General features: G+C 41.0%; 1 protein-coding gene across 4 annotated transcripts; it reads right to left on the minus strand.

The window, feature by feature from the left end:
- Nucleotides 1-3777: 3777 nt before the first annotated feature.
- Nucleotides 3778-16094, minus strand: CUNH3orf52 (chromosome unknown C3orf52 homolog). 4 transcript variants are annotated; one of them, XR_004408913.2, is made up of 7 exons: nucleotides 14239-14607; nucleotides 11168-11291; nucleotides 10483-10616; nucleotides 9591-9661; nucleotides 7504-7703; nucleotides 6415-6510; nucleotides 3778-4608 (listed from the first exon to the last, which is right to left on the minus strand). XR_004408913.2 is itself a non-coding variant. In XM_033005140.2 (7 exons), coding segments are annotated over exons 2-7 (699 nt in total). In that variant the 5' UTR covers nucleotides 14407-14457; nucleotides 16005-16094; the 3' UTR covers nucleotides 5273-6508. The 4 variants fall into 4 exon arrangements, 2 of the variants coding, with proteins under 2 accessions (XP_032861031.1, XP_032861030.1); XR_004408912.2 differs by having other exon boundaries at nucleotides 4601-4655; XM_033005140.2 differs by lacking the exon at nucleotides 3778-4608 and adding an exon at nucleotides 16005-16094 and having other exon boundaries at nucleotides 5273-6510; nucleotides 14239-14457.
- Nucleotides 16095-16481: the final 387 nt, after the last annotated feature.

Raw genomic sequence — 16481 nt, forward strand, 5'->3', positions numbered from 1 at the left:
ACTGCCTGGCCTGAATCAGATGATTCAGAAGGTTGAACCGCGTAATTGTGTCCTAGATGAGTGTCCCCACCCACTGGGCAACTTATGTCTGCGAGGGTACTTTTCCATCCTCCTCCTCCTTCCCTTCTCCCCCAAGCTTTCTGGTAGCCAGTGCAACTTCTCTTGCCTACAGTTTCATCAAAACTGGCATGTTTCCACAAAAGGTTTCTGTTTCAGCATGACATCTTCTAATAAAAAGTCATTTAACTGAACTATTGCCAGCCAGCTTTAGTAATAAAAGAAGTCTTCAGTTGAAAGACAAAGGGAGATTTAATACTTAGAGGCTTAAAAGGTTTTGGTTAATATTTCCATTGTAAAAAAAGAGCAGATGTCTCAACGAATGGCTAAGTCTCTCTTAGAGAGAATAAGGTTTCCCTTTCCAATGTCCTAGTGCCTCTAGAAGGAAGAAAAGGAAAAAATAAAAACAAAACCACGCACTATTAGGTTGAACATTTAGTTTCTTATAAACCAGGATGGATCAAACTTTGCACAGCAGGGCAGGAGATGCAGGAAAGACTGGCATGATAAACAGATTGTCCAGCACATCTTACTTCCCTGCTTTGGGGTTAAATTCAGGAGCTCTGGCAATGCATCCCAAGGTAATTTAAGAGGTAACTATATAATTTGGTGTGTGTCCTGTTCCTCTGCCCAAACTCAACATCCTGGATGCAGGGGTGGGGGGAACAGCCACTTCTCAACTGATGCAGTTCACAGTCTTGTGTACGTGGTTTTCTGTGTTAATACACTGGGCTCTGAGAGGCAGCAGCCGAGTACCTGTGGTTTGCTGCCTCTGCTTTGTAAATAGCTCATTTTAGCAGAAGTTGCCTCAAGTCACAAATGACAAACAATCAACAGAAGCCATATGTACCGCAGAACAAAGCGCTGCCATTTAGCAGCCCAAGCTGGTTGGTTGTGTTTTTTTTTTTTTTTTTTTGTGGTTTTTTTTTTTTTTTTGTTGTTTTTTTTTATTAAGATGACATCAGTACAACAAAAGTTGGTGCCCAGCAGATATGTGGGCGTTTAGCAGAAAATTTTGAAGAAAGTGGGCAAGATGACAGAAAAGAGTGTGATTACATGAGCTCATCAGTTGTACATGTGAGCGTGGGGTGGACTCTGTGGGAAGAGAAGATGAGGGAGGTGGAATTGCAATGGGGAACCTGCCAAGTAGCTGTCTAGTTTTAAGAGTTTTTCATGTCCCAAGTAAAAGCCCCAGGGTGTGGTTTGAAGGCAGTCCTGGGAAGGTTGTTAGTGCAGTAGGAGATATGCCCCTTCTGAATATTAAACTGGCCTGTGAATAATGAAGGACTCAAATGAAATCTCCAGAGTCTTCATGCTCTCTTCTGCACCATCAGTGTGTGGGACAAAACACTCCACCTCTTCACTTCAGTCTCCCACTGATAAGAGAAGGTCGATGATAACAGCCTTTCAAAACTTGTAGACTGAAAAGATTCTGGAAAACGTGGCTATGAGCAATTCTTGTGTAAACCTATATGTCGTATGGGACAAGAGGTGCTCCAGATTTCGCTCAGTGGATTTGGAGCTGGTCAATCATGAAAATTAAGAGCTTACCAGTTCTCAATTCACAGGCACGTTAGGAGAAATTCTGCTGCTTTCCCAGGTCTTTGCAATAGTGACTAGGGGAGGAGAGAGCCATGACCCTGCAGATCGGTAGGGAATTAATTTTCTTAAGAAGTCCACCCTGATTGCTCTGCTCCCCAAAACTTCTGGAATTTCTAAATCTCAAAATTTTATAAAGCCTCAAATCAAAACTCAGAAATCATTTTCAGTGAAGTGTCCTCAAGGTCAGGAAATATTTCACACCAAGCAGAATCTAAACAGAGAAAATCATTTATATAAGTTGGAAAAATCTGAGACAGATTCATCAGGAACAATATTCTAACAACTCTCACTTCTAGGTTTGAAAAATAAGAGCAAAACCTTTGCGCTTATTAATCTGTGGAGCAGAGACCTCTGTTCTACTTAGAGAGTGTGAAAGGTAGATACAAATGTCAGCATGAAATCAGCAACACCCACTTAAAATACTACTACTACTGTAGACAATAGAGGATACCAGTATAAAAAGCCTGTACTTTCTGGCTTTATTACCCAGTGGGTTCAAATCAAGAGCACCAGGGCAAACACATTCATCCAAGTACTTAATCAGTTCACATTGTCCCTTTAGATTTAATGAGTCATCCTGCTAGCTATTCAGATGCACAATCACCCACAACCCATTAGCAAACACCTTCAAGAGGCAAAAAGAGGGACAAGTCTAAACAGAGTTGGGAAGGCATTTACCCACGCAGTCTTACCTCCTCCTTCATTAATGGCTCTTCCTTCTCCTCCCTCTGCTTTCAAGGAGAGCATGAGATGAGGGCAGCCAGAGAGGGGGTTAGCCATCACTGACTCTCCTGTGAGGCCAGGGTCCCTTCCAGGATAGTGTGTCTCCTGCACACACACACACACACACAAACACACACACACACACACACTTGGGGTCTCAGTTGACTCCCAGACCCTATGGTCTCTCTCTCAGCTGGCCACGACTCCCCTGTCCCTCCCTTTATTCCTCTGTTTTCCTGTGCTTTTTACTCTGCAAATCACCTTGACCGCCTCCCTTTAGTTCCTCCCCTAAACACCCCATATTAAATCTTGTGGAAAGCCCAGATGCTCTCCTCTCACATGGATCGATAAGTAACTCTGCCTCCACCCTCACCTGCTCCCATTCACTCCTTGGGCAGACGTCCCCCTGGGCTCACTGGGATGACATTTCTCCTGAGACAGCCCTGGGGGAAGCTGGTGCAGGGGGTGATTTGGGCTCCCCATCTGTGACTGTGCTGCCTGTGCTCCCTTCTGCACAGGTGGTGATGAGCTTTTTACCATGTAACCTACCACCATGCACTGCCAACCTCAGGACAAGAGTCAGACCTCCACCCTCCATCCACACCAGGGGTGCCCATGTTGTTGGGAGCTCCTGGTGCCCAGCCACAGCCTGTACAGCAGGGAAATGACTGCGGATTTACAAACTGTTCTCGGTACTACGTACATTGGCCAACACCACTGCGTGAGCGCAGAGGCTATGCCAGATTTGCTCACATTGCAAACTTCTTCGGGGTATAATTATGTTGAAGCTCATCTCTCTCTCTCTCTTCCTCCCTCCCTCTCAGGAAGATTTTGCCAAAGAAGATGCTATGAATTCCAGTGAACTGTGGTACTCTACTGTCAGGCACGACGTAAAACATGGAGCCTCTGTGATTAAGAGCAATAATCAGGCAGAATACACACTTGTCAATGTGCCCAAGAGGAAGGAAAATATCACCAGAGATGAAGAGCACAGTGAATATGATTATGTCCTGATAGCTTAGAAATGGACACTTTCTGCTACCAAGACACTCTTTTACTTAAACGTGTACAGCCTTGCTAACCATCCTACTTCTGCCAGGTTTTCAAACAAACATCTCCCCCTTGTTACCAAGTTTATTCATTAGGACAAATCTGCCAATCATTTCCAATGAGACAAATCTGTCCCTGAAAAGGTGATTAGAGAAAGAGACATGGACAGGGTACCTGACTTGACAATTAAACCAAGAGGAATTAGTAGCAACTGCCCTTGTAAGACAGAAGCAACTGAGGCTGCACATTCTTCCAGACTTTTACAGTACTTAGTTTTAAAAAGATGTCTTACAGAACTGCTGCTAGAAATTTCAAAATACAATGAAAACACCCCTTCTTGTTTGGTTATTTGTTTGTTTGTTTCAAGGGTGTTTTGTTTTTTAAATGAAAGAATAGAACCTGTGTTAGGTTCGCTTGCTTTTTTGCAAAGTTTCTCTGGCCTGTTTGATATATGCCATTATACAATGTACAGTTTTGATAAATCATTTCTAAAATTGTCCCTCCCTTTCAATGTAATACTACTAATCTTAGAGTGAAGTCTTAACAAAGTTGGAATTAAATAAAAAAGGCAACAAACTGCATGTAAAAAAAAAAATTCCAGCCACTTAGAAGACAGTTAAAACTGATGCAGAAACACTGCTAGCATGATGCAGGCAGTATTCTACAGGTACTGCCACAGTGACAGGCAGCTGAATCTGCCCAAAGTTTGTACTGGCTGCTGTGGCTACACAGATGACTGCCTGCTGTGAGATTTCAAAGGGCACACTCCACAAACTGAATTACCAGAACTATCTTTTATCCTCCTTTTTAACAATGTCTCAGTTGCCTCAGTCATTGAAATATTACCCACACCCCTTCTAATGAAATTAACATTAAGCATCCACATAAAATATCTAATTTGATGAAATAATGTGTTTTCACACTGCTCTGTCCCTAATGGATGTCATAATTAATTGGTTATTTTCTTTTACATGATTAATTTACCTCAAAGATATAAGAACAGAAACCACTTTTTGTAATTTTTTGACATTTTCTTCAATGAGAGTTCAAAGCTTGACTGGAAGTAGACTGTAAAGTTGGACATTTTCTGTTGTTTATCACAACATCTTGCTCCAACTCCACCTTCTTCTTTCCTGTGAATTGCTGGGGTAAAGGTACTGGGGCAGAGGAGAATGGCTAGGAAAAAAAAAGAATGCTTGGCTCCTCCTTGTTTCTGTTGACTCCTAAAGCACACAGGGGTATCACAATAAAGAAGCATAATCATTATATTATTTTTCAGTTCCTAGAAACAGCATTAAAATAAGTAAGTGTTCAAGGACAGATTCAGTCATTTGTGTCAGAGCAGTAAGATCAAGCAGCATCTCAAAGGCAAATTATTTATTTGCTGCTGGTGTTTTCATAGCCTGCTGTTTTTGGGACAAACCATACAAACCATGACTTTTATCACCCCTCCAGTGTAAGAATCAGGAGGAACATCTCTTCTAGTTGTATGCTGCACAGAATACTGCATCAAGAGAAATGATGATTCTTACAGCTAACGCTACATCTTACAAATCAAGATGGGTCAGAATTACCCACAAATATGAGAGCCAAACAAACTACTAATTTGGTCCAGACTGTTTCCCAGGCTCAGTTAAAACTCGAGCAACAACAAATACGAATTTGAGTGCACAGCTGTGTCAGACAGACTCTTCATACTGCTTTCAGTGTTTAGAATTCTGATGGTTATTTTCCAACTCAAACAGTTGAAAGATTGGAGATGTTGAAGAACGAAAATAATCACTTTAAGAGTAAAAGTAAATAATTTAATGCATTTTACATTTGTCAGATTACTCCTTAAATAAAATAGCAATATTGGAAAAAGAGAAATACAATTTCCCTTAAGATATTTCTCACAATACAAAAGGTTTCTTAAAATAAATCTGTCTATCCAACAGTACTAACATTTATACTGGTTATAAACAAATGACAAGAAGCTATACTCACTAACATGGTAGTGAATCCATTTCATTCTGTGTAAAGTTAATGTTTAATTTTCATCTTTCATGTTATAGCCAGTTACTGTCTATAACTCTCACGCCACACTGGCCAACATGGTCTGCTTCAGCACCTTTCTCTTGACATTGGTTCATCTAATCTCTTGTCAACAAGAACAACTATATGCTGCCTTATTAAGGCAAATACCTTACATCTGTTCATTTTTATCCCCACTGCTGGGACAGGAATTATAATCAAGGGTATAGACTAGTTTCTCCTTGGATTTATAAATGTGGGTCAAATAGCTATCTATTTGCTAGCACCAGTAGCTAATTATTAGAGCACACAGCCAATTTGACCCTTGAAAGATTCTTGTGGCATTCAGATGCATTAGTGAACAAGACATGTTTCTTCCTGATGTTTCTTCCTTCATTGATATTTCACATTACAGAAGAGAAAAATAGAGCATATACCACCTTATCCAGGAAGACTGTAGGATAAACAAGGGAATGATGAGAGTGAAAGTTCACTTAAGAAGCTAGTGGCAAGGTCTTCCATGTTATTAAAGAAAATAGAGAGGATGTTTAAGTTTCTGGGTTGTTTTATGAGGAAAGAACCACAGGGAAACATGGCATATGAAGTTAGCAGGGAAAAAAGTAACAGACATGAGCATGGGTGGAAGTAAGCATTAAGGATGAAGCTGTGCAGATAATTTTGGATAAACCAAGAAAATAAGAAAGGAGCTGCTTTTATAGCCTGTGAAGGGAATCCAGATTTATCCTTAAGGCAAGGCAAAGCAAAGCTTTCAAAGTCAACAGAGCATGTATCAGACAAGATACATGATTTTCACAAGAATGAAATGGGTTATTGAGACATCAGGACAACAATAAAGGAGGTAGAGGTGTTACAGGAGTACAACACTGGTATAAATATACTACATTTTCCATTTACAATATTGCATCACAGAAAGTATTTACAGGACAACATATTTAGAAGTGGTTCTACCTAATGAACAGCTCCTTGCCCTGGGATTAGTAATAGATAGGAGAAGCCCATCTCTTCTAGTAAGTGAGGAAGATGAGGAGTCTTTCCATCATTTCTCTGAAAGTTAAAACAGTAAATTATTAACATTAAAATGAAACTTTAGTTATATATTTCAGCATATTCTTTCCTGTCCCTCTTACACTACATTTTCTATGAATCCTGTCAATATATAAGGAACAAAATGATACTGAGAATTGGAACTCATGACTTGTTGCTCTCTTGCCTCTTGATAAGAGTACCAAGAAAAATCAATATAAGTTAATCACAAATCTTACTTATGTACACTGTATGGTGATGTGCTAGGCTAGAACTATTCTGAAAGCACACAGGTGTGGCTCGGTAAGTTGGGGGTTGGGGGGAAGCAGATCTGTGCATTGTTTTCAGTAAAACTGCAAAGCTCATAGGACTCTTATACTGACATTTCAACCAAGACAAATCTAAATGCATTGGAATCACTGCCTAGTCACTAGTAGACATTGGAATAGCTACCTAGAAAACCTGGAAGAATGAACATTTGGTTCCTTTAAAAGGTATCTGCGCATAATAAATTTTCCCAAAAAACTCTGAAAAGACAAAAATCAGGAGGCTTTTTCATCCTTGACTGTGAAAAATTCAGAAGTTCACTCCCAAATTATTTATCTTATTTTGCATGGATTAAAATTTGTTTTATAAGCACTCAGTAACGAACATACAATGAGGAGAAACATTTTTAATTCTTTGGCTCCCTGTTATGGTGCACACATATGAGGAGATTTTCTTTTTATGCATAAAACACAAGAGGAGATCAGAAAAGCTTTGGTGGGAGTCTGTAGCTAACTGGTCTCATCAGTACTCTCTTTCTCATCAGAGAACCAAACAGTCAATCCTAGGTTATAAATTAAGCATATCTAGACTTTCTTGAAAACTAAGTATTTTACAATTTTCTTAATTCTGTTGTGCAAAATATATTTACCAAAAAATCTCAAAATATTTCCAGAAAGATTTCCCTCCATTCAAGTAAATACTTCTGCTCTTTGTAAAGAAACAGTCCCTCTAACGTACAGCACTTACATGTTAATGTGAGAGAAGTTGGGTCCAGCTTTAACCTGTTACATTCAGATGTCCCAGGATTAAAAGTATCATCTTCATCATAAATATTTTGACGTAAAACATTCCTTATAAAATCTGGATTCATTGTGTTTTCCATAAACCCCTCTATTGATGGTGGTACAGAAAACTCTAGCTGATAAAATACAGTGGAGTTTTCATTACTGAAAAACAAAGTCAAGAATGAATGCCTTCAAGTCCCCACTGGATCATTTATTTTTTGAGAAGACTGACTTTTTATATCAACGTTGGCGCAGATTTTTTTAAACTTGTTCTGAAGAAAAGCATTTTTAAAGAAAACTGCCATCAAAGATTCCAGTTTCCTCCTCCCCCTCCCTTCTCAGAACAGCTCTTGACATTAACAGAAATAAGAACTGGGAACATAACCTGTAGCCAACCTGAGACATGCTTTCAAATGCACAAAGGGCAATTGGACATGTGTCCTATTGGGGTGAGGTTTTCAGCACCTGTGCTTCACAAGTACATAACGATAAGAGGTGCTGCAGTATCTCATGCACAGGTTAGCTAAGAACCTGCAGAAATATTTGCTGTCCTGCTAGCTGTACCTGGAGCCACCCACCCGGGCTCCTAACTCAGCTCCGGAGTGGATTACGCAAACCACGGAACTGAAGTTTATCTCTGGAGATTTCATTGTTTGCGGTCTACCAAATCCACTGACTACAATTTGACAGTTAGACTTTGTACTCACAGAATTTAAAACATAAAAAAAGTAGCTGGATGGAGGAAAAGAAAAGGAAAGACAGAGAGAGAGACAAAGAGGCAGAGACACATATGCACAAAGCAGAGGGAGGGGGGAGAGAAATCAGCTAGTCAGTATTTATGCAGAACTACAGCTTTGTACTTGATGATCTAAACAATAATTTTTACCAGTAAGGCTAAGGAACTATAGCTCATTCATTTAACTGCGCTGGCATACCCCAGGCTGGAAGTACAGGGGAGCACATTCCCCAAAGTGCCCTCGGGACTGTCCCTTCCAAGGGGGCTCCTCCTCTGTCCTTGCTCTCTCATGGGCCTTGGGACTTTACAAATCTACTTTCCTTGGTTTTCTCCTGTCTTTCTAACCCATTTTGTAAGTGCTTTTTCAGAAGTCCTTGGAGAAGCTCTTTGATTGCCTTCCGTTGCCTCCCTTCTACCTCTCCACAGAAGGACCGTGCTGCACCTGATCTTTCCAGCCCCACTCTTCCATCTACTGCTCAGACTCCCCCCTGTTGTAAATCTGTGGTATTACCACAGATTAAAATTTGACAGTCTCACACACAGTGAACTCCTTCGCCTTCCTCCAGTGACAGTTTCTGCTGAGAGGAAGATCCTCCCTATGTTCCAGCTTGAAGCTTTCTGTTACCCCTGCAAAGCAGGCCTGGGTGCTTTTCCCCTTCTTCCCACCACTACTCCTCCTCTGGCTCCACCAGCTTTTGGTGGCTGAGCTTCTCCTTCATGTGCAAGTGTCTCCCACCCAGCCTAGCCTAGCCTCCACGGCGCTGCCTGCTCTGCCTCTCACTGTTGTTCCACCAGTCTCTCCAACATGCTGCTGCTTTGAGATTTGCTCCTGTTGACCAAAAAAGGTGAGGGGGAAAAGTGGTCCAAACAAACCAGCAATGCAATATCATTGCGTTGGCTTTCATGATTTGTACATCCCTGTTGCCTTTAGCTCTTTCAGGAAGAAAGCAGTTCACCCCTCCCCACAAACCCTGTTTTAATTATTTAAGCATATTTAAGCCATCTCAATCTCTAGTGGTCCGAGCAGCTCATTCTCCTTTTAATAAATATCACTGAATATGTTTATTAAGGGCTTCACTTGGAAACAAAGACAGAGATACTTAATAGCAACAACATTGTCATTATATATTCTTAGCAGCACTTGCCATTTACACCAGAGGGTCCTTCAACTGTTTTTCACTACTTACATATGTAACTTCACCCAAACAACCTATTTTTCACTGATTTAAATGTCATGCATATTTACACAGGCACATGTATGTCTCTGAAAAGCCTGCAATTTTCAGATAATATTGGTGACAGAACTTGCTTACCTGAAATAAAGCACCTGAGCTGACCTAAAGTAGCGTCCTAGAGCTGGAGATGAACTGTAGACATCTGTTAACTTGGAGAGAAAAAATAAAAGAAAAAAATATTTATTTTGTTCACTCTCTCTTCCCCATAAAAGAACTTACAGCAAATCATTCGTACAAGGTGTTTTAAGGGCCATAAGCACAGGCGCTGAAGGTGAAATATCAGCAAATATCTGCCCTGGAAAAAGTACACAATGCCTTTAAGCTTGACAGACAAGTTAATCTGTGTGTTTGAGTGATTACTATATTACCTTAACAAAATGGAGGCATTCAGGGTGAACTAGAAGTGCATGCTCATGTTGCCACATGCAATATATGTTGTTTGTCTTGTGTTTTCATTAGTACCAAAAAGCCCTTCTATTCTTACTTGGTAGAGGGAAGGGTCTCACTAGTGAGACTCCCTTTCCACAATAAGTCTAAATCAGCACTGCCATGCCTGCTGAGCTGCCACCGTGTACTTACAGGAAAACACAACACACAGGATTTTAGCCAACATTGGGTTTAGATGACTTCACAGTCCCCTCCTAACCTAAATTATTCAACGATTCTATGAAAAAGGTAAAGACTATGTCCCAACCATTATTCAAATTTGGCAAAAATATCAGGTGCATTGTTGTTTTGTTTTGTTTTGTTTTTAAATCAGCATAAACAAAATGTGTGCTCAAAAGCAGAAAATTCTTTTTTTCTAGATCAGGACTTAAAATTATAGTAGAAAAAGTACAACTCAGAATTTCATGCGGACTTACAAATGACTGAGTTGCTACACAGAGAAACAGAAACTTCTTAAAAAGGAAAACGCTGATTCTATGTTACAAGCAGAATCAGCTTTGCCAAGAACCACATCAACACATACCCTCTTAGTAATGTCTTCAGAGAAAAGGTGTGGGAGACCACACAGTAACTCCAACGTTCCCGAAAAATTGCGACAAAATCCACTATTTAGTAGTGCATCAGGATCCCAGTAGTCATCCTCATCTGTGTAAACATCTAATATTCAAAAGGAGATAGAAAGCAGAGGAAAAAATTCCATTTAGCAGAAGCATTGAAAAAGAAAAACCCTCTTGGCTTTCTCCAAGGTGTCTTTCTCACAGATTTTCTAGGTAATGACTGACTGGGAGTGACAGAAAGAAAGTGCAAGCCACCTGAAAAAAAGTGACAGCACATGGAGGTCAATCACCCGCCCCCATTAGCGAGAGTCAGCTGCTTCGGGAGCCTGACAGGCACTGACATCATGTGAGGGGATGCAAGTGATCATTACAAGCACCATTTCCATCCTTATGGCTGAATCTGTTCTCATAACATTTTCTCACTTAGCTACAAACTGGAATTGCCATCTGATCAGGATACAAGTAGCTTGCTGCCTGCTAAAATAAAATCGTTCACATCCACTACTCAACACACCACCCACTGAAATCAGCAACCCAGTCCCTTCAGGACTTTACAGGAGTTTAAAGTCTGCTGCTGTCCAATTTGTGTTATATTAGATTTTACATCTTGTACATTTGTATCAGAGGTTGAACCAAGAGTGAGATACTTACTAGAGTACAGAATTAGGCTGATGAGAATGACCAGGAAGAATACCAGAAAGATTGTAGTTATAACCATCCATAGTTTACACTTCCAGAAAACTACATTCCTGCATGATTTCCAGTGATCTCTCTCCTAGTTATAAAAGGAAAGGGCATATTGATTAATGACATAAGGTGGAAAAAATATCAAAGCATGTCCCTTCTATCACATTTAGAAACAAAAGCTCCATGTAGATGGGAAAGTCTCATTGGTAAGCAATGCCCTACACCAGAGGTTCTCACCACTAACTACTGCTGCAGGTGGGAATGTAGACCTGCAGAAGACAAAGGACATTTACAGACAAGTTACTACTCAAGAGACATATCATTCCCCATTTGTGCAGAATTTCCAACTCCTGAATTGACCATGAAACTAAGGTGCGACAAAGGTGCTTTTATGGCTCACAATTTTTTTTTAAAACCACATCAATTTGATTTGCATGTTCCACAAGCTGTCCTTTTAATGTCTGCCATCTCTCCCATCCAAAAAGGTGTCTATGGAGGAATTTCCAGAATCATTCACCTCTACAACAATGATGATATCAATTTGCATAGCTCCTGGGTGCCAGCACCCAAAGCAAATGGACTGCTAATGATTAGATACAACTGCATTAAAAAACAACATAAAAATTTGAGACTTTTACAGCTGATGCCCTTTTTCTTCAGAAGATTGGAAACTTAAGGGCTATTGAGTACAGTTAACAGAAAGTTTATTACAAATCTCACCCATTCTAGGGGATCACAAGGAAATTTTCTTCAAAGCAACTGTCTATACATGTATGATCATACAGGAGAGAAAGGACAATACTGAACTTTCATTTAATTTTTAGTAATATTTAAGACCATGGCAGAAATCAGTCTTTTAATTAGTTACCCCAGGAGTACTAACATTAAAAAAAAAAAAAAAAAACAAAAAACCAAAAAAACAAGGCTTAGGTGACATAGCAAAACAAATAACTCCAACTATTTTGTTCCATAGCCAGAAGACTGAAGGAAGGGCATGAACTCCTAAGGAGAACATGCTGCCTTTTTAATTCCTCTTCCTCCTCCTCCCCAGCCACCATAAACTCAGCATTAAAGTCCACATCTTTTTTGACATCAGTAACAGGAAAGGAAAAGCACATGCTGTAGGTTGTCTGGGCCACACGCATGCAGATTGGCAGGAACCAACTGCTGGCTGGAATATTAACCCAGGTTTCCTTCCTTTACTTTTTAAACTTTCTAAGAACCCAGCATAACAGCCTTTCACTGAATTCAGCTGACATCCACCAGCTGGCTTAAAGCTGCTTTGGGGGGTGGCAGATGAAGAGGGAGAAAACAAACACCCACAGAAAGATCTTACAGAAGTCATTTCTCCAGGCACAGGGGCAGAGAAAGGGAAAGCAGTCTGCAGACACCCCTGCATGCGGAACTTTGGTGGAGAACAAAGGGCAAAGGTTGAATATGGTTTAGTTTACAGCATGTTTTTAGGTATGATCATGTTTACATACATATTTTCTATTTGATTTTTAAAATGTATTAGAAGAATGAAGCTTCAATACTTGACACTAGCATACCGTTTTATGTCTGAAAAAAGAAAAAGAAGCCAGTAAGTACTGCTTAGAGTGCAACTATGAAATCAGTCATAGTAATATTGGTTAAGACAGACTGCTATCAAGCCCAAGTTTCGATTGAGCCACATATTTAGACCATCACAAAAGCGTCATTCTTAGTCACGCATAACAAACTGGCTTGATCTGAAGCAAACATTCAGCTCCACAACTATCCCTACACCCTCTGGACATTGCCCATGTACCTCACAAGCCTGCTGGGAGGGAGCAGCAGCAGAGAAAATCTCTCCCCAGTGAACAGGGCGATCCTTTGGATTAACCTGCCACCTAAGCAGGAAGCAGAGCATGATCATTTTCCAGCAGTCCCTAAAGGACGGGAAGCTAATTGCCAAAATCAGCAGAAACAGACTCCCAATGAAAACTCAGTGCTGGGAAGGGAAAGGCTAAACAGAAAGTTAAGGGTAAAGTTTCTCAAAATAGCTGAGCGGATCTCACTCACCCCTGCCTCTCCTCCACCCTCTCCTGTTCCTCTTTGCATCTCCCTAGAATACGTCTGACCCCGCAGCGAGCTGATTCAGCTTACCAGACCAGAGGAGAAGTAACTGCCCCCCAATACAGCAGAGTAAATGGGTTTTTTGCCTGGCTGGTGGAACGAACCAGCCCACAGAGATGATCAGCAGGGCTCACATGAGGAAGCAGTCGCTGTGGCTCTGCTGGGAGCAGGAAGGGAGGGGTGGTGTGACTAATACAGATGAGCTCTCAGGAGGGCTCAGCCATCCCTACAGAAAAGTGGGAAACTTCTTAGCTCTGCTACAGATAGCCCACTGAGTAAGTAATGAAAATCACGGAACAACAGTCACCTGGGAGTATATATTTCTGCTCTGCCAGCGTTAGTCTGTTCTATAGCTTCAAGCTAAATGCTGGGAGCTACCTCTCTCAGGGCTCACATACTGGTCTTGAGGCTTTGGGGTACTCTATTCATACAAATTCATAATTGTTAGCTACTAAAAATTACTCAAAGGTAAAAAGGGAGAGAATCCAGCACGGTTGGTTTCAGGACATCCTATTCTTTTGGCAGAGCTGTTTTCCAATTAATTTGTTCTGAAAGAAAGCCTGTTTTTAAAATATGAGTTTCAACTTTTCTCCTGTCTAGTTTTGAGCCCAAATTGCACTGACAGCACGTGAAAAGAAAAAGAAAAACTCACAGTACCAATTACAACTTAATTTCTTAAGTTAAAGTTCACAAACAGCCAAGCACAAAAAATAGAAAAGCTTAAAATCCCACTCCAAAATTAGAATACTTAATTGAGAAGAAGAAAAGAAATATGTTTAACAGGTCTTCAGCTTTTACTTTCAAGTGAATAACCTTTCCCTCTCCCTCAAACAACAAATTAAACCACCCCTACAAGTTCTACCTGCAAAGTGTTGTTTCCCTTGGTGTGTGGTATTTTCCCCAACAGCAAGCATCAAATGAGCAAGTGAAATTCCTACCTTTCTTGTTTGAGTGTTCAGAGGCTTGCCGTGATCAGCCTCACTTTCATCCACATTATCTTCTTGTAATTCAATAATGTCATGCTCCTGAGCAGAGCTTTGCCTTTCCATAGCTTCTGTCTCTGTGCGAGGACCTCTGTCTCTGAAGCAAGCACGGAGGCAACTCATTTCCTTCTGGTTTCAGCTGCAGTTATGGTCAGTAGCAGGTCTGGTACGAGGCTGGAGACAGTAACAGGGAGACTTGGGATAGTTTTCACAGGAGTGATGCCAAAACACTGATAAATAAGGGGAATTCCTTGGACAAATAAAGTCATCTACGCTAGCTATGGAGAAACGGGAGGTGGAGGAAGTATCGATTTGCCTAGTCGTCCGAACTACAGCTCTCAGCTATGCAATACCAGGTTTTCCAGTTTGTCTACCTTACTGTACCAGCCCTTGACAAGCAGGTGACTAAACCTTCAGCAACGTTGTCATTTGCTGAGGCAGTTTTGAAAGGAACCACGTTCCTTACCCTGCTGCTGTCAGCTGAAACAGTAAAATACTGTTGTTTAGCTGCATGGCTAAACAATAACAGCAAACAGATGTGGTTCTGAACAGCACAGAGTAAAGGATCACGTAGCCTGTGGTGCAGTTAGGCTGTGAAGGGAACTTATAACATTCATCAACACTTCTAATTTTAGTTTCCCTGTATAGTCAATAAAGAAATTAACACTACTGTGTTATTTGTGCCATGAATTGTCCTCTCTCTAGCTGTTATGCAGCCTAAAATCATGTCTTGTGTTGAAGAACCATTTAAGTCTATTCATATACTATCCAACCTAAACCTGAGAAGCTGCTTCCATGTGAAAACCCAAAACCACAAATCTGAAGAGGAAGATGGCCTTCAATTTCAGCCTGTGCTCTACAGGGCATGCTTTTATGAATCAAATCACGGTGTGAGTGAGAACTGTTCTGTACTAGCTTCCCAAATGAACTCTCCCGTGCTACTTTGAGCCACACATAACAACTTACTGCAGCCAGGGGCTGATTCCTGCCCCCACCTCCCCAGTATCCTTCATCCTACCTCCTCTCATTCCTCCTGTTCTGACTCCACCGTTGCATCTCTCCTTCCTCCCCACAGAGCACCACTGTCCCCTCTGGATCAAAAGGGTTGGGCAGGCAGACAGTAACCGCACTCTTGCTCACTCTCTTGTCCCAGCACAGAGAGGATCACGCATTAAGCAGGACACAGTCTCTCTCTCCAACTCCCTCCCCTGCTGGCTGAGTACCCACTCACAGCACTGCTCTTTCTTTTTGCTGCCAAATGCTGAGGATGTTTTCACCCCCAGATTTTCTCTTTGTGCAACACATTTGGAGACTGATGCCTGAAATGTTCCCCAGGGTTCAGATTCCTGATGTCATGTCACAGCCACCCAGGCAAAGGCCCTCCATGAGGCCGAGCACATGGCTTGGTTTCATTCAGCAAGTAAAAAGAAATACAAATTGTATAGCCCACCTTTCAGTTCTGGAGAACCCTTAAAATTCCTGAGTACTGAGGATGAAGCTGAGCAGTCATCAAGATCAAAACACGTGTCCAGGATCCACAAAATTCTACCTGGACACCTTCACTAGGAAAGCCTTTACCTTATGGTTCTCAGTACTCCTGCTGGAGATGAGCTTAATTTACTTCATTTTCACTTACAGTAAAAGACCTTACCTTCCTACTGAATTGTCTGAGACCAAAAGAGTTTTTCTAAGTAAAATGAGTTAATGATTATGGATCTCACCCTGCAAAAGCCAAAGTTCTTCTGTTTACATCTGTGGAGGAGCTCCTTACAAAGTCTTGAGTTTCTTTCGTCTGGGTGATCTAACTTCCACACTTGGTGCTTTTCTTGCATGTGAAGTAACTGACCCTTCTGACGCACAGAGCTGAGAAACTCTTAAAGAAAACGGGAAGTCAAGAACTGATCTGAACTTTCTGACTTAGACTTTTATCTAAAACTGAAGAGCAGGAAAACTGTTTTCTTCCATAGTGATGACATCTGTGCTTTCAATACAAGGAAAAGCAACTTGTGCCCTTAAAATGTGTACTTTTGCCTAACTTGCCCGTTTTACTCAGCTTTCAAAAAGAGGAAACTCTAAGGTACATAGTTCTGGTTACACCTAGGGATTACAATTTGAGGCACAATCAAATGAATAAAACATAGCCACTTGCATTTTTAGCATGTGTTTATTAAAAAGGAAGATGTAAATGGCTGACTAGC

The sequence above is a fragment of the Tyto alba genome, unplaced genomic scaffold, assembly GCF_018691265.1.
Source record: "Tyto alba isolate M040663 unplaced genomic scaffold, T.alba_DEE_v4.0 Super-Scaffold_14, whole genome shotgun sequence".
In the NCBI taxonomy this organism is placed as follows: Eukaryota; Metazoa; Chordata; class Aves; order Strigiformes; family Tytonidae; genus Tyto; species Tyto alba.